Source organism: Bidens hawaiensis, unplaced genomic scaffold (genome assembly GCF_021521415.1).
Source record: "Bidens hawaiensis isolate Kalapana, Puna unplaced genomic scaffold, B.hawaiensis_p1.1 tig00003244_1, whole genome shotgun sequence".
Taxonomy (NCBI): domain Eukaryota; kingdom Viridiplantae; phylum Streptophyta; class Magnoliopsida; order Asterales; family Asteraceae; genus Bidens; species Bidens hawaiensis.
Window position 1 is genome coordinate 1,424,894 of NW_027491178.1, and position 18,478 is coordinate 1,443,371.

At 33.1% G+C, this 18,478-nt stretch overlaps 2 protein-coding genes and 2 pseudogenes across 2 annotated transcripts; 3 read left to right on the forward strand and 1 right to left on the reverse strand.

The window, feature by feature from the left end:
* The first annotated feature begins 1,549 nt into the window (after positions 1-1,549).
* On the forward strand, positions 1,550-3,029 carry LOC143622895 (threonine dehydratase 1 biosynthetic, chloroplastic pseudogene; annotated as a pseudogene).
* Positions 2,528-3,809, forward strand: LOC143622896 (threonine dehydratase 1 biosynthetic, chloroplastic-like). The gene is made up of 5 exons (XM_077093914.1): positions 2,528-2,773; positions 2,955-3,028; positions 3,225-3,342; positions 3,418-3,531; positions 3,669-3,809. Exons 1-5 carry the CDS (start codon positions 2,528-2,530, stop codon positions 3,807-3,809), a joined length of 693 nt encoding a protein of 230 aa, XP_076950029.1.
* Positions 3,810-4,379: 570 nt separating this feature from the next.
* On the reverse strand, positions 4,380-5,075 carry LOC143622815 (uncharacterized protein ycf20-like; annotated as a pseudogene).
* Positions 5,076-13,615: 8,540 nt separating this feature from the next.
* LOC143622994 (putative glycosyltransferase At5g03795) lies at positions 13,616-16,569 on the forward strand. The gene is made up of 4 exons (XM_077094000.1): positions 13,616-14,020; positions 14,947-15,194; positions 15,288-15,639; positions 15,723-16,569. Exons 1-4 carry the CDS (start codon positions 13,697-13,699, stop codon positions 16,395-16,397), a joined length of 1,599 nt encoding a protein of 532 aa, XP_076950115.1. The 5' UTR covers positions 13,616-13,696; the 3' UTR covers positions 16,398-16,569.
* Positions 16,570-18,478: the final 1,909 nt, after the last annotated feature.

Below are 18,478 nucleotides of genomic sequence, written 5' to 3' on the forward strand. Positions count from 1 at the left end.
TATATGGGTGCCCCGTCCTCTCTTACAGATGGTCTAAAAACCTTAGAATTTAACCAAACTGATTAATGAGTTAGACATAAATTCCTTTTAAATTCTAGAAACAAACAAGATGAAGGCAATGATTCTTTAGATAAACAAGACAGCAATCCATCATAGGCTCGATGGTTCAGCCCAACCCACCTCATTGACTCGATGACGGGAATTAAGTCCAACAGAAAGGCTGCTGGAAACGACGACAAAGAAAGTCACGGTTACTTGGTTGAGCACCGACGATTCTCAATCGGAACACAAATTTTATTAGAGAAACATGAGATTAACAGTTGTTGAAGTAGAGAGGCGGTGTTGTTGATTACTATTATTTTATAATTATTAATATTGTTTATATTATTATGTTAATTTTATCACTCTACTAACTTTTATCCCTCGTATTATGAATTTATTTTACATTATTCACTTATAATATTTGTATATTTTTTGTGTTTTAATTCTATTTATTGTAAGGAAGTTAATAACTTAGACTTTGATGATAAAAACGGTTTACAAATAAATATGATGTTATAACCCGGTTTAAAAAACTATATGGATTTGGTGAGACCCATAATTAGCTTATTTGTTTTACTATAAAATTATTTCTTAATTATAAATAATATCTTTAAAAAAATAGGAAATTAGTCTATAGTATATTTCTATTTTATTTGATGTTCATATCAAATATTTTGAGAGATTAATTTTTAATTTAATGAGATGTTATAATCTGTTTAAGGGCAATCCGAGTTTGGTAAGATTCATACCCGTGAATTCGTGTTAAATGCATAAGAAACATTCATTTACAAATAAAACAACCTAATTACTTGAGAGATTGTGGTAATTAACCAGAGAGCTTTTAAATGTATTATTTATATATATTTAAGATAAAGATATTTGTTATTTGTAACTTTTCTTTATATTATTAATTATGTACATTTTTATTTTTATTTTAAGGTTATGTAGTTTTTAATTTGTGATTTCAGAATATTTTCTAAGTTTAAAATATACATTTTAAATATATTCTATTATTTTAACTAATACAAAATAAAAAAATACTTTATTACAAAAAATTTTTGATGGTAAACAATAGTATGAAAGGCAGTAATTAAAGGTAGTGATCGATTATGTGAAATTATGAAATTTGATTTGTTTGCAACGGTGAGTCAGTGACACATTTATGGTACGTTAATGATGTTTTTAACATTGGAGATGCTATTTTTTATTTGTAGTTATACGTCTTTTTAAATATTTTTATCAAAAGTTATACGAGTGTTTATTATGGGCATTTTTAATAATTTATTTATTAGGTTTATTGTTGGTACCTAGTTCTAAATTCATATCTTACTTGCAAATGCTTGATCAAGATTTTATCTTTTGACTATATGTGAAAGAAGGAATTCAAACCGCAGTCCTGATTCATAATGTACAATGTTTATATATTGATCGGAAATATACAATATAAATATCTTACTCGAGGACGCTATAGGTTTTCTCTTTCAAACTTCGCGGTGCATATAACATGATGGCAAAGCTCACAGAGGAACAACTTGCACAAGGTGTCATATGCTCTTCTGCTGGAAATCATGCTCAAGGGGTAGCATTAGCAGCTAAGACATTAGGATGTGATGCAGTGATTGTTATGCCGGTTACTACGCCTCGTATCAAGGTAGATTAATTTTGTTTAGCATTCTATATGCCACTGAAATGTCATTTGCACTTGTTATCCGTCCTCTTTTTTTAACGGCTAAATGTTACACTTTACAGGATTGAATCCTTAACCTTATTTTATTTTTTGCACTTGTTATCCGCCCTTGCGTGATCATTTTTTTTTCATAATGATGTGTTTAGTGGGAGTCGGTTAAGAGATTGGGTGCAACCGTTGTTCTTGAGGGAGATTCGTACGATGAAGCACAAGTATATGCCAAGAAAAGGGGTGTAAAGGAGAATCGTACTTTCATTCCCCCTTTCGATCATCCAGATGTAATATCGGGTCAAGGAACTATCGGGATGGAGATTTTGCGCCAATCGCAAGGTCCAATTCATGCCATATTTGTGCCTGTTGGTGGTGGCGGCTTAATAGCTGGTATTGCAGCCTATGTCAAGAGGATTTCTCCAGAGGTATGTTTTATGTTTATGTGTTATGTTATAAACCTCTTTGAGTGCTAGTTACCTTACCAAAATGTGCGTTCACAGGTAAGAATCATCGGAGTAGAACCTGCTGATGCGAATGCAATGGCTTTGTCGTTGCATCTTGGCCAACGAGTTATGCTTGATCAAGTAGGAGGCTTTGCAGATGGTGTTGCTGTGAAGGAGGTTGGTGTCGAAACTTATCGCTTATGCAGGGAACTAATCGATGGTGTAGTTCTTGTCAATCGCGATGCCATTTGCGCGTCCATTAAAGTAACTAACTCAATCTCCTTATTTTTCTTGGAATGTCATATTCTTAATTTTAGTAAGTGACTAACTGTTAATAATATCTTTTTTTTTGTCTCTTAAGGACATGTTTGAGGAGAAAAGGAGCATTTTAGAACCAGCAGGTGCTCTTGCTCTTGCTGGCGCCGAAGCATACTGCAGGTTCTATAACCTTAAGGACGAGAACGTCGTAGTCATAACCAGTGGAGCTAACATGAACTTTGATAGATTAAGAGTGGTAAGTGAGCTTGCAAACGTTGGTAGGCGGCAAGAGGCCGTGCTAGCTACTTTCATGCCTGAGGAGCCTGGAAGCATCAAACAGTTCTGCAATCTTGTAAGTTTGCATAACCGTATTATTATACACAAGTTCCATGTTGCTAGTAACTATACCGATATGATGTTGCATACAAAAATATGGTTGGACCGTTATATTAACCAAGCATGATCCAACTATATTGTTGTATGCAAGATCCTATTTTAATAAGATGACCAACAACAATAACTTTCTTTTATAGGTTGGACCAATAAGTATCACCGAGTTCAAGTATAGATTCGATTCTAACAAAAACAGAGCTCTAGTTTTGTACAGGTAAGACATGTCACAAACTTGGTCCTCTTATCACCCACTCGTTAAATGTGTCACCAAATATGATCACAAAGTATTTCGGTCGCAATAGTGGGTTGCAACAACGGTTTAAGTAACCAACAAAGCGGTCATTTTCGACTAAAGGTTTAGTAGTAGCTAATTTTATTATTAGTAGTATTATTGAATTTTTGTCTTACAGTGTTGGTGTTCATATCAAGACTGAACTAGAAGCCATGAAGGAGAGGATGAATTCATTTCAACTAGACACTATCGAATTTACAAATAACGACATGGTCAAAGATCATTTACGCCATCTGGTAATTAACGTTTTTCCATTCATGTCTATACAGACTTTTTTTTGTACTCCTTACTGAATCATTTTGAGTGACCAGATGGGTGGTCAATCACACGTTGAAAACGAACTTCTTTGTCGATTTATCTTTCCCGAGAAACCCATGGCATTGTCGAAGTTCTTAGATGTTATTAGCCCTCATGGCATTGTCGAAGTTCTTAGATGTTATTAGCCCTCGATGGAATATTAGCATGTTTCATTATCGTTCACATGTTAGTAGTTTTAAACAATGTTTTTGAAAACAGTTTGTTATTCAAGATTTAATTTCATGTATGGTTTTTATCTTTAAAGGGAGAATCGGGTGCTAATGTACTGGTCGGGATTCAAGTTCCATCGAACGATCTGATTGAGTTTCGCGGTCTTGCCAACAATCTTGGATACGATTATGAGATCGAAAGTGATAACGAAGGATTCCAGCTTTTAATGCGTTGATGAAGCTTGGTGATAATAAGCACTAAACTGTCATGTTTTACAACAACTATTTCAGTTAAAAGAGTTCATCTTGTACTAACTGAATGAATAATACCCAAAATGTATCCAATGTAATTATTTTATTTGAATTTAACAGAAGAAACTATTTGTTGGAAATGTTATATAATGTAATTTTTGTTCTAATTTTATAATTAAACCCAGGATGTGATTTGCAAAGGTGGATATTTGTTGATAAAAATGTACGGAAGAGGTGCAAATCCTAAACATCTAATTGAACCTGACCCAAAACCGAAACTGGTTATTAACCAGTATAGTAGAAACCGAAGTGTTAATAAGGTTAATCGGTTATTAACCAAACCAAACCAGTTACAAAAGTTAGTGTTATTCCACTCAAAAACCAGTGAGGAACCATAACCCGTTATTGGCAATAACCAGTTACGATTAGTAAACGATATTTCAAAAACCGATTAACCAGTATATGCACCTCTATTGTGTTCTACTTACATCCCACTCCAGATAAATACATCTAATACAAATTTTGGCATATTCACATAACATTAATGCAAGAAAAAAAATTACAACAAAAAAATTAAAGTTTTAAGTTAGATGACACGGGTTGGCCCGAGCTCGTTTACTAATTACAGGACATCAAAATTATAATCCACCTGTAAAGTGTACAAAAATAAATTTGTTCAAATAATATATGTATACATACAAATCATCTGAACAATCAACTTGCAAGCTTAAATGCATCAATAAAAAGCCCATAAGTGAACCCCATCTTGAAATTATTAAGCAGAGCAATGGGGAATGTAACCTTAGGCCTGCTATAATAAAACCGTGTCACGTACTCAGTCAGAAGAACACAAACAACCGCAGCAATAACATCGTTCACACCTAAAGCCCCAAACGACAATGATATTGTCTGCGCGACATAAAACCCACCCGCCAAGAAGCGATATGCCTCCAAATAGCGTCCTTCTAGACGGGCTTTTGAAGTAGTTTCTAGAAATTTCGGGAACAAGCCGGATGATGTCTATTAATCGCCTACGTCCTCCGTCAGTGTCTTGTACAGCTTTAATTCTTGAAAACTTAAATGGTAACGATGACGATGATGATCTTGAAGATATACTTGAAAATTTTGTTATGTGATTCGAGTTGAATTTGATAAGATCTATGGAGGTAACACTTGCACAGACTGTCATTGAAGAACAAATTTATTTTCCTGAGAAATCGATTCAAGAAAAAGTTAGGTTTTGTTATTAAAATCAAAATGGAGTAGGGATGACAATGGGCCGGGTTCGAGTCGGGCATTGGTAATCCCAGTTCCATACTCGGTTGTAAAATCGTGTCCGATACCCAACCCAACAGCTGTTTAAAAAGTATATGTTGAGAATGCAACCCTAACAACTATTAGGAAACTCAATTTGGGGATTTTTTTACAAACGAAACCCTAAATTACAAATTGAAGAATTAAATAAGATATTCAAACAATTACATTATGCAATATTATGTTTACATTTATAAAATATAGAATACACAATTACTAGTAGCAGATGTGATGGTACCTTAATAATTATCAAAAGATGATGAATATTGACGACAGAACTCAAGCAGTGTGAAGTGTAACTGTAAAAGCTTTCTGTTATGAGGATTTGGGTGACCCGAAAGTATTACCCGTTTAGTTTGGATCGGATCTTTTGGGCCCATCCGGCCCGTTATTAGTTTGCCCCAAAATTGGATAGGCTAAAAGACTTTCAACTTATTTTGTTTCAATATTTCTTGTTTTCCGAAGTGTTTGTAAACGTGTAGAGCTTGGCTCGTAAGCACTTTTTAAACTTCGGTTTGGATTGGGTTTGACTTGCTTATTGTTTATTAATTAATCTTTTTGATATTTTTAACTATTTTATATGAGTATCTAAATTATAAGTTTTGTATTCAACAATCAACATAATAAATACTATTTAGTTATTTTTTTATTATAATTTCATTTATAGAAATAGTTATTGAACAAATATATATTTACTGTATTAAACAAAAAGATTATATAAACGTCGAGTTTGATATGTGAAGCTCGCGGGCATGTGCTCGTTTATTAAATAAGCTTACTTTTAGGCTTGAGTTTGGCTCGATTCAAGCTTTCAATGACCTAATATCGAGTAGCTCACGAGCAACTTAGCTCGTTTATACTCTAAGTCTAAGACGTGTTGGGTGTCTGTGGATCGCTTTTATTTCTTTTGATTATAATCAACCAGTACAACACTCATCAGTCGCTCTAGTTTTGTGATTTGGTTTTGAAAACCAAATACTTGTTGAACTTTATACTTTGTGGATTTATGTGGTCAGGTTATTCTCAAAATTTGGTTAGCCCAACACATATGGAAGAAGTTAAACATCTTAAGTTTTTTCTATTTAGATTTCTTGAAAATACTTGTTTTCTAAGTTTGATTGAGTCGATAGGTTTGTGGTTTATGGATTAAAAATAGGTCTCTTCGGGTTTGTATGAAATAATGTTTATAATTGTGCATAATTGGTACATATATGTGAAGTAGCGAAAAAACGTGGTGTGATTAAACGTTGTAATGTATTTATAGTTCTAAGTTTTGATATAAAATATAGATTGGACCGATATTAATTTACCAGATTTTATACTAAACATGGTTGAATCTATAATCAAGAACTTTTATTTGAATGACAACTCGAACTCTATATTCTACTTTTAAGTTACATCTTTTTCAACTTACTTAATAATCAATAATCAAATAAGTTTTGATTAGTTATTGGGACTTTGGGAGGTAAACCGAGTGGTGAAGAGCCGAGGAGTAATAAAAGATTACAAGTCAACTAAGAAAATAGTCAGCAACCTTTAACTCAACATTAATATTCTCGAAAAGAAAGTATTATGTTGTTGAAATTAACGTTGATAACAAAAAAAAACACTATGACGTAGTGTGGAACACGCAGTTTGGGGCTTTGCTTTTCACCACGGTTTGGTCTAGCCACTAAAAAAAATTTGACCTAAGGCAACCTTTATTTCATAAAAAAAGCTGCATTAGTTGAAGTTGCATTAGGTCTAGTGCAACCTTTTTGTTAGATAACGCAACTGTTTCTTTTAAATGCAACACTTTTAAAGAGTTGCAGTTGAAAGAAATGGTTGCGTTATTTAACAAAAAAGTTACATTAGGTCTAATGCAACTTCACCTAATGTAGCTTTTTTTGTGAAATAAAAGTTGCCTTAAACCAATTTTTTTGTAGTGGGCATTGCATCTTAATAATGAAATAGTTTAAATTAAATTGATCTCAACTTTTAGTAATTCAAACTATAACTAGTTTAACTAACATTTCAAACGGCCCATGTGAACAATGAACAATGAACAATGATAGTATTAACCTTCACTTTGTTTGTGTTTAGCAATTTCGTCGCATTGACGAAAAAGTAATTCTGACTGCCATTAACTTTCATGTAATTTCAAAACAACTTACGATGAAAATCACTCAGTTGTTCATTATAGGCTAACATAATTACTTTTTCATTTTGACTGCCGTTGGTAATGAATGTGAAAGCTATGAGAGTCGTTAGTTGTATTAACAGTATGATTTATCATCGATCGATAGATTATAGTTTGAAACATTAAAATTCAGTTTACCTTATAAGTAATGTTAGCCTATAAAAATTAAATAGTTAAGTCTTTTAAATATAATTTATAGAGACATAAGATGATTTATTTTTATATAATAGCAATAGATATACGAATCTTCTGGCTTAGTGTTAGCGTGATTGCTTCTCCTAGAATTGAAGAGTTCGTTAATACAAGCCTCAGCTGTTGGGGTTTCCGTCTACGGGGATTTTGCAAGTCGAATATGAAGTGTCAGATAATTAGAGATGGTTCAAATCCGTTATAGATAGACTCAAAAAACTTTGCTTAAAGAAAAAATAATAGTAATAGATGAGCAAATTAATGATCTTAAATTAGCCATTAATTAACTATCATCAGCCATTGTTTTTAGTTTAAAGAAAGGACATAATATACATTTAATAGTCGATAACAATTTCGACTTGCACCCAAATGGTTTTCATGTGGACTTTAAAGGTGTATCAACCTAAATGTTTAATTCTTTTTATGGAGTTTATTAAAAAAACTAAACTAAAATAAAAAATCCATAGATGTATATTTTTAGCAAAGTGCCAAACTTTCTGGCCTTTTAATAAAATCTTTGGGAAACCCAAATCGTTATGACATAACTTGAGAGGTGGCATGCAATCAGGAACATATCACCATGACTCATATGGTGGATCTATTTCGATTCCAATTTTGAAGTTACCAGAATATCCACATCAACATCTAAGAAAAAAAAACTATTATACGTTAAAGGTCATTTTAAAATAGTTTTCAACTAATTAAATTATTAGTATAAAAAAATAATTGGTTTTATATAATATTGTTAATTTATAATATTACAATTTCAAAGGATTTAGTGCATCAGGGTTTGTACATCATGCATCATTTGTTGTGCCTTACAAATCAAATGTACCTCTCTTTATTGAATGAATACGTACAAGAATTTGGTTGCATTAAGTTTCTTACATACATAGCTTCCAAAGTTTACAATCCACGTTTTAATTCAGAATTTGACCTTGCTGACTAAACGTGGCAAAGCCCTGCTTCACTGCCGCCTTCACATCAGGAGACACGTGCCCTTTCTTCATCAATTTGATGATCCTGATTTCATTCTCTGCCTTTTAGGAAACGTTGTACATCTTCTTCTTTCATTGTCGTCACCACTGTTGCCGGGTTCAGTTTCTGGACTGTTGGTGGCGGTGATGTGGTGTTGCCATTTGTTTGGCCGATGGCTGCTTGCTCCGTCGTGGCGAGGCAAGATCTGGATGGCATGGTCATGGACTATGCAACTGTGATTTTGCAGCCATTTTGATTACCCAGTTGCATATCTGAGCCTCTGCAATTGGCTTTGGGTTATACTTTCTGCATGTACATGTGTTGCTGATTATGGTACAACAGCTTATGGATTGATGTATTTCCCTAATTAGGCTTTCGGTTTAATGGGTTGTTGCTTTCAAATTTGTTGTCAAATGACGGCGATGGTGGCCGTTATCTGTTGTGGTGGGAAATTGTTATCATTGTCGGTTCCGATTTGGAAATATAGGCGCCCATGAAGTGGTGTTGGCCGATTGTGTGTGCTGATGGTTGGCATATGGCTATCTAAGAGGTGATGGTGAACATATGGTTGGTTATCTGAGAGGTGCTCGGATCTAGACTCGATGGTTTTCGTTACAAATGAATATAAATCATATCTTTTTTGGATGCTAAGTCTATGATTACGGGCCTTGGCTCATCCGAGCCCCAGTTTTATTTGCTATGTTTTGGCTTTTCACGATGTTTTAGCTTTTATCTCAATGATGGTGAACGTAGATTCATCTGAGAGGTGTTTGGATCTTCACTCGATGTTTTTTTGCATTGCTAATGAATTCAAATCCTATTTATTTGCTTTAATAATTTTTTGGACAGTCTTATTTGCTATGCTAATCAATGACCGATTTCATGATAACGTATACATGGTGCTGAAACGTGCAGCGCACATACTCATACTGATTGTATTGTTACGAAAGCGTTAAGTTGGCAGGTTCGTTTTAAGTGCTTTTATGTTTTTTCTATTGGGAAATTTAATAGTTATGTTGTTATTGGATGTTTTCATTTCCAATGCTGCGTGCCAATTAATCATATTATTTTGTTATTAGCTAATTTTACATGGTAATTGACTAATTGTTGGATCATAAAACAGGTTGGTATAACCACCAGCTAAATGGGGTAAATGTCAAAGGTGTGATTGTTTCCCGATCTTTATAGGCGATGATGTTGGTTGAGCTTTTGTGGGTTCATATGTTGATGTCTTCAATGCGTAATTGGGTTAAACGTGTGAACCAATTGGCTTAAACGTGCTAATCTGTTGGGTTCAATAGAATATATCGCTCTTTAACTATAGGCAACTATAGGCGATGAAACATGGATATGATCTATATGAAAGCTTGAATCAAGAAGTACATAATGGCTACTGATGAAGCGAATTATAAAGATCAATAAGAAGACGATTCTGGTATGCATCTGACTATGTATGTTATTACAAAATTTATTATTAGATTAAAACCTGGCCTTCATTAGTTACAAATAATTGTTTAGAGAGATGGATTATTGCCTTTAGATTGACCAATTCTTATAATCATAACATAGGTTATTAATAGAACAATTGGTTGCGTATGAATTTTCAATATATATAGTAATTTATTAATTATTTATTGAAAAAGAAATGACTATATATGTTCCTTTTGAGTTTTGCAGAATACTTTGCAAGGTGAAGCATGCTACTCTTGCCTGAATTAGTTGATGTTTTGTGAGTGCTCAAAGCAAAGAAATGACTATATATAATCTTAAGTATTAAGGATTACATAATTTTTATGGTTCAGGGTTGAATTCATTGACATCATATGAGATGCGTGCTCAAAGCAAATAAGTGATAAGATTGTGTTATCGGTTTTACGGGCCCGCCGCCGCAACGCGGCGGGTTTAAATACTAGTTAATAAATAACATGTTTATTAATATTTATGATTATTAAACATATTATCATTCTTATTACTATTTTATTATTGTTATAATATACGTTTACGGACATGGACATGATTAAAAAAGATGGGGGTGTTGATAGAAATAAATAAATAAATAAATAAATAAATAAAATGAGAATAACAACGTGAAAGAGGTAGGGAGTTTATTGTTTAGGGTTAACTTGTTGAGTTTTTCAACCCTTAGCGGACATGTATACTTAACTTTAACTTTTATCACTTTTTTATCTCTAAATTCTAGAAATTAACTTTTCTAAGAACTTGCAAACAAGTTAATAGATAAAAATCAACTTATTAAGCGGCACATATATGATTGACCCATTTATTATACAAGTCATGTCCGATTGACCTATTTAATAATCGAGTCATGTCTTCATGTTACAATTTCACTCCATCTATAGAGTAATAGAATTAATACATGTATTTTAGTATTTTACTCACGTAAATGTGTAGTTGTGTCAAATACGTACTTGGACATATATATTCACCGTGTGAACGTGTTTGAACGTATCATTTGCATGTCACAAACTCTATTACAACTCTTTAAGAAACTGTGATGTTTTACTGTTATACATCTCCATTTGGAGTTTAAAGTATATTTTCTTTATAGGATAATAAAGTTTATGAAAGTTATTTGAGTGTGAATTATACAATTATGAGAACTTAACTCTCATGTCTCGCCATTTGAAGAGGTAAGATTTATCAAACACATTGATATCGCTAGTTTTCCAAGTTTTTACACAAGCAAAACTAAAGTAACTTGTAAACCGACTATCGATTAAAGTTAGAAACTAGAAAGCATTATAAGTCAATATCCCGAAAATCTTTAATTTAATAAAAAGCAGATGAAGCCGTTATACGTCCATGTGTAATAAAAGCTCTCATTTGACTGCTGAGGTTAATGCACTTCATGAATTCCCATATTTACACCTTCCTATATTTTCTAAGGCTACCATTTACCATTTATTTATAGTAAATATAAATAAGGAACAGAGGTGTGACCGTGACGCTGCGGTCAGCGGTGGCAACTCATGGACTCTCCATCGAAATTGTCTAAACTACCCTTTTGGGTTTTTTTAAAGCTTCAAAAGTTAAATAGATAAAATAGGCAAGACTCAGGGTTAATTACAAGATAACGGGTTATCAATTATATGACAGTGACTAGCAAAATATTAAATAAACGTACCCATTATTTGAAGAGTGAAGACACGGTAATGATTTCCTGTTATAAATTATTTTATCTTTAACAATAACTAAATCACTTAAATTTAAATTTGAGTGTATTATTATATATATTAACTGTAAAATCCTCTATCGAAATATCCAACTTAATCTTATAAATTTTTATTTTATTACATTTTGATAAAACTAATCTTATAAATTTTTATTTTATTACATTTTGATAAAACTAAATAAAAGTTTTAAGTTTTAGTTTTTAAACAAGTTAAAGAGTAACACGTAAATTGAAAAAAAAAATCGATAAAAGTGATGAAAGACCTAACCACATGAACGAAAATGAATGGCTAGTCCATATTAAAAGTTGAACATTTGTTTGTTTTTTATAAAGACAAAAAAAGGTTAATACACCATAACATTACATCGAGCATAAGTTTGATTTTTAGTGTGATCTTATACGGGTCAACATGGGTAAATTGAATTTCAATAACATAAGTACATAACTCATGTATTAAAAAATTATTCCACCTATATATGCCTCAAGGTAACATGAAATTTGGAAATAACTAGTTTATCAATATATATTTTTGACATGAATGTAATAATACAACGATCACTGTTTTGAAACCTTATGTTAAACTATAGACTAAATAATTGTCGATTACATTTTTATTAGGTCGTCCAGTAGAAAGTAGGTATCGTCCATGCAGAAGGTAGAATGTAGATACCCTGTTGTTATGTACTTAATTACATGAACAGTTTATATGACACAAAATTTGAATTGGAGGGATAAGGAAAAGAAAAAATATATTGTGTTTTTTATTTATGTATAATTGGATTCAAATTAATCTTATTTTTATAAAATGCAAACAACAAAATTAATACTTGTCTATTTAAACATATAACTAAACAATAAGAAATTAGAAAATAAAATTGCTTATGGTTGTGATTTTGCGTTTTAATACAAGTCTAATGAGTAATGACGAACGACTACTAGTTCGTGACACATACTTCACATGTGTGAGAGAGACTTCTTCCTCATGTTCGATATTCATATGAAAACAAAAATAACAAATTGTTTTTAAAACCTTAAATTAAAATAATGCTTCATTAATATAAACTATCAATAACTAAAAACATATCCACTAGAAAATAAATACATTCGTGAACCATACACAACACATGATATTCAAACACACGTGAACAAGCATCAAATATGTAACACATGTAACGGTCGGTTATAAAAGCCAACTTAATTAAAACTTTAGTCCAAGTTTGAGTTAACTTTCTATATATTTTATAGTTTTTATGGCACATCTACTATCTTTTACCAAATATTTCTAAGTAAAACATAAATCAACATAAGTAGAGTTGTTACGTTTAACCGGAATCCAAAATCCGACTTGAGAAAACCCAAACCTAAACTATCCGACACAAAAAACTCGGAACCCGATAAAAAGGCTAACCTGAACCGAAGTAATTCCAGTTACTAAAGACCAAGAAATTTTAGCCTGATTTCTAGGTTTCGGGTCAACCAAAAAAACCCGAATAAACTAGTTGTTTAAAAATATGATATTATTATTATGTAAGTACAACTGCACATTATATACGAAACACTCTACACATGTCCACAACCCAACGTTATACAAAGCGCGTGATTTACACCCTTTATCCAAGAGCGTGGACCAACAGCTGATACTAAAGACCAAGAAATTTATGAGATCATCGGTTAAAGCATAAAGTGGCAAAATCGTAAATACATGTTACAAACATTAAAGTATTAGTAAAATATTAATTTGTTATATTCTGCATGAACACGAAAACAGAGATCAAAATAACAAGACGCTTGGCGTGGTGGCGCAACCATCTTTCACCAATTGTTAAACTTCTTCTAGAGAGAGAAACCATGCAATTCTAGAGAGAGAACCAAGCCTGTTATAACTTTTTGGCAAGGTATCATATTCCATAAGTCTCATGATATTATTAATAACATAACACATCAAATGAAATGATAGTAATATTAAGCTTGGCTTAGTTTCTATAGAGAGAGTAATAATAATATTATTATTGTTATTAATGGGTTCATGGAGGAATTCAAGATCTACATCAACAAGGCTTCTATGGCTAATTCTGCCGTTGATGGCGGTGGCGGTGATCATCGGAGTCAAAAAGTCAAACTGGGTTGACCGGTCAAAGTATTATAATCCATGGGTGTGGAGCTCAGTTAGTAGTTATTCATCTTCTGTGGTTAAAGATGACGTGGCAGTGGTGGCTGGGCGGCGGCCGACGGCGGTGGACGGTGGTGGTGAGGTGGCGGAGGTGCCGTCAGCTGGTGGTTATGTGTTGAATTCTTCTTATCCGCCGTTGGCTATGGAAGATGAAATGGATGTTGAATTGCCTGTAAGTTTTTTTTTTTTTTGAAATATTTTGATTTAATTATTATTATTTTTTAGATTTGGTTAACAAGAGAAACGGACAATAATGAAAGTTTTGTGGTTAAGTTTTCACTGATTAAAATTAATCATAATATGTTAATTATATGGTGTAAACTCAATCTGTTTCTTTAATATTTAATTAATTATTTTGACATATATAACTAGTGTATATTTTGTATTTATATTGTTCATTATGGTTTATTATGGTATAACTTATTTAATTTAGCCTTTTGTCACAACTACACCATTAGGAAACTTTATGTATGTTGATCGGTGGACGGTGAATATTATTTCCGTGGTCGGTTAGTCGAGTGTCATTCGATGGTCCGTCGATAAGTCTTTACATTTGACCGACGTCTCACGGAGTTCACGAATCGATTAACATGGTTGTATCTTCACGAACAGATTAAATGATAACCTTATTTGTAATATAATATATACAATAATAATATTGTGTGAAACTACATTATATTGTAGGTAATATTAATTTAGATTCATGGATATTATATATAAGAAGAATTATATTGTTGAGCTTTATTATTTTATTTTGAATTTGATGAAGTAATTGGAGATAAGGATGTTTTAGGACCAGCCTCGAAAATATTCTTTCTACGCCAGCGTTAGTTTGTTGTCAACTTTTTTCTATTAATCGGAAATTGGAATCTCTTGCTTCAATTTTTCAAATTTAATTTCACTATTAATATTGTAAAGTTTTGCCAAAACGATATATGACTTCCTATTTCTGATAATGTCTAATAAGCTATTATCATCCTAAAAATTAATAAATACAAAATATGCTTTGAAAGATCGTTTGGCTTGATTATTCAAGTGTTGAAAATTGAAAGACTTATTGTACCATAGTATGGTTAACTTATTATAGTGTTTTGACAGGTTGTTGCTAAGGAAGACGACTTGAATGTGACTTTAAGTGGGCCGGACATATATGTTTCCGCGAATCAAGCGAATGTATTTCCTATAGATGGAGGAATCAACAAGAAGTACACTAGTTTGGATAAACTTGAAGCCCGTCTTGGACGGGTTCGAGCTGCAATCAAAGAAGCTGAATCTAGTAACAGAACTCACGATCCGGATTATGTCCCGGAAGGTCCAATGTATTGGAACGCTGCCTCGTTTCATAGGTACAAACCTTTTGATAGATCGTTATGCATAAAAAGATTGTACTATGTGATGTTTCATAACTCGAAAGTTGACTCTAGTTTTGACTTTTAAAGGAGTTATTTAGAGATGGAGAAGCAATTCAAGGTGTTTGTATACGAAGAAGGAGAACCCCCCATATTTCATGATGGTCCTTGTAAAAGCATATATTCAATGGAAGGTAATTTTATATACCATATGGAAACTACTAAGTTTCGCACAAGAGACCCTGAAAAAGCTGACGTATTTTTCCTACCGATGAGTGCAACGATGATGGTACACTTTATATTCGAGCGTGATCCTCATGTCGACCATTGGCTTCCCATGAAGCAAACAATTAAAGATTATGTTGATCTTGTTGGCTCCAAGTACCCATTTTGGAACCGAAGCCTTGGAGCTGACCATTTCACCGTAGCGTGCCATGATTGGGTGAGTAAAGTCTTTTATGTGCTTAATTTACTTAATTTGTATTTGACATTCATCGTTAAATGGTAACAAATGGTGTTATGTAGGGTCCCGAGTTATCAAAAGCTGTCCCGTACCTCTTCAAGAACTCCATCCGAGCTTTATGCAACGCAAATACCTCTGAAGGGTTTAATCCCTCAAAAGACGTGTCAATCCCTGAAATCTTACTCCCAGATGGGACGACCCATGGGATACTAGACGGGCCATCTCCAAGGAATCGACCTGTGCTAGCTTTCTTTGCTGGTGGGGTCCATGGTCCTATCAGGCCAATACTTTTGGAGCACTGGCAAGACAAGGACCCCGACGTGCAAGTTCACAAGTACCTACCAAAGGGTGTTTCATACATGGGTATGTTGAGACAAAGTAAATATTGCATTTCCCCTAGTGGGTATGAAGTGGCGAGCCCACGAATGGTTGAAGCACTCTACACGGGTTGTGTGCCCGTGCTCATTAAGGACCACTACGTGGCCCCTTTTAGCGATGTCCTAAACTGGAAATCTTTTGCGGTTATACTCGCGGTTGAAGATATCCCAAATCTTAAAAACATATTAACCGGAATATCTACAAGACAATATCTAAGGATGCAAAGACGTGGTAAACAAGTTCGACGACATTTCGAGGTTAATTATCCGCCAAAGAGGTATGATGTTTTTCATATGATACTGCATTCGGTTTGGCTTCGGCGGTTAAACATTCGAATTCAAGGTGTTGCGGATTCTTAACGGCCTAGACAGAAATCATTATGTGAGAGTTAGCTCTCGTTTCTTTATGGGCCAAAGGGGTGCATAGTAGGAAAATAGAGGTTGTTTGTAACTTTCTGTCGTTCAAATTAGGTTGGGTTTTATTTATTTATTTTTGGGTTGTTAAATAAATAGTCCTAGATTCACTTATAACAAGCTTGAATTGAACAGATTTTAGAAGCCGTATAGGCTCGTTTAATAATGAGCCCGAGCTTGAGTACATCATGAGTTAAAACTGAGATTATTATTTATTTAATTTAGATAATATATTAAATATATATTCACAAATATTATTTATAATACATAAAACTAAGATTAAATACTTAATTGCCTCGTGCTCTCTAAATTTAGAAAATACGTAGAATTTTGAAAATAGGTAGTTTAAATATAAGAGAGTCGCCGTTTTAAAAAAGGTTACACAAAAATATTTACTAGTAAATAAACAACTTTAGTACGTTCCGGTCCATGAGCTACCACAACATCTACAACTTTGGTCCAAATCTTCAACTTCTTGACAAACACTATTTTAACCCCCACACATGAAACAACCAAATTAGTGAATCAAAACTTTATACAAAGTTTGAAATATTAAATTGTTTACTTGATGGTTTCATATCCATTATCCAAGCCAACTTGGATTTGGTCCCAGTTTGATTTGGTCCAGACCGGTCTGAGTTTGACCCAATGCCTCCCCTACCGATAAGTGGTTGATCTCGATTCGATAATAGGTTATAAACATATTACTTATACTTACGCTGAAAGTTTGGTTATAAACATATTACTTATACTTACGGAAATTTTCCTGGGAACACTTTTATTTTTGTATGTTTTGTTTGGGAAAAATCATAAATAATAATCAAGTTTTGATATTATCTTTTTAAAAGCATTCGTATTTATTATTTAGGAGAAAACATCTTAAAATATTAATTAAGTTTTAAAATCGTTTAATTACAACAATATTTTTCATAATTGTTCAAAACTAAATGATTTAAATGGCATTTATAAACTTGACTTCCTCTAAAAATTTACCTTCTACTTGAAGCGAAATATTACTAGCAATTAATTTTGAGATAAACTTCATTTAAGTCACTTAATTTTAAAGTTCATAAAAATTTCAATGTAATGAACATATTAAAACTTGACTGGTTAGTAGTTAAAAAAAGTTTGAGGAAATACCACAATACATAGATTTTTAAAACTAAGAAATCGTAGGTAGAGTATTAATTAGACTACATATGAACCCAAATTAACTAGACTGAAACCGTTTCATTGAACTCTCTATATTAAATTTTAGGTTTTCGTTTTTCGATTTCTAACTTGTAGATTTTAGATTTTTTATTCAGATCATTGTGTCTTATTTATCATTGTGTTTCTTTTGTTTACTGTGTTTTTTTTCCTTGACAATCATGGGCGGATCTACGGTAGTAACGGGTGGTTCCGCGGAACCACCCGAGTTTCGAAATTATAGTGTATTTATATATAGAAAATAATAAAGGAACCACCCTATAAATTATACAGGAACCATCTTAAAAACATATAAAGTGCTTGCCCGGATGGTAGTTTGTGGGTTTTGTAACCCGGAGGTCGCAGGTTCTATTCCCGTTTTTAACAGTTTTTTTTTTTTTACTAAGTTACCCTAAGTCCTGTTAGGGTTTTTTATAACATAAGCTGATAAGCAAAGCAGGCAAACCCCTGAACCAATCCGTGTCCTCATGGTCCTCAGCAGCTGCAGCCGCCTCTGTCCTCTGTCCACCGCTCCACCCTCAGGCTCAGCTCAGCCACTCCGGCAGTGGCACACCGCCGTCCGCCTCCGCCTCTGATTGAATCAGTCACTGGTTTCAAACCCCTGAACCAATCCTTGCCCCCATAAAAATCAATTCCAACAAAAACCTTTTTTTGCTTGCTCTGCTCACTAGTCCGGCAGTGGCACACCGCCGTCCGCCTCCTGTTAGGTATTTTTTTGCTTCTTGTATGATTCATTTTATTTAATCCATTCGAAATGATTATTGAAAGTAGTTTGCTTTGTGAAAATCTTTTTGAAAGAGAGTGTTGTATTCTAGTTA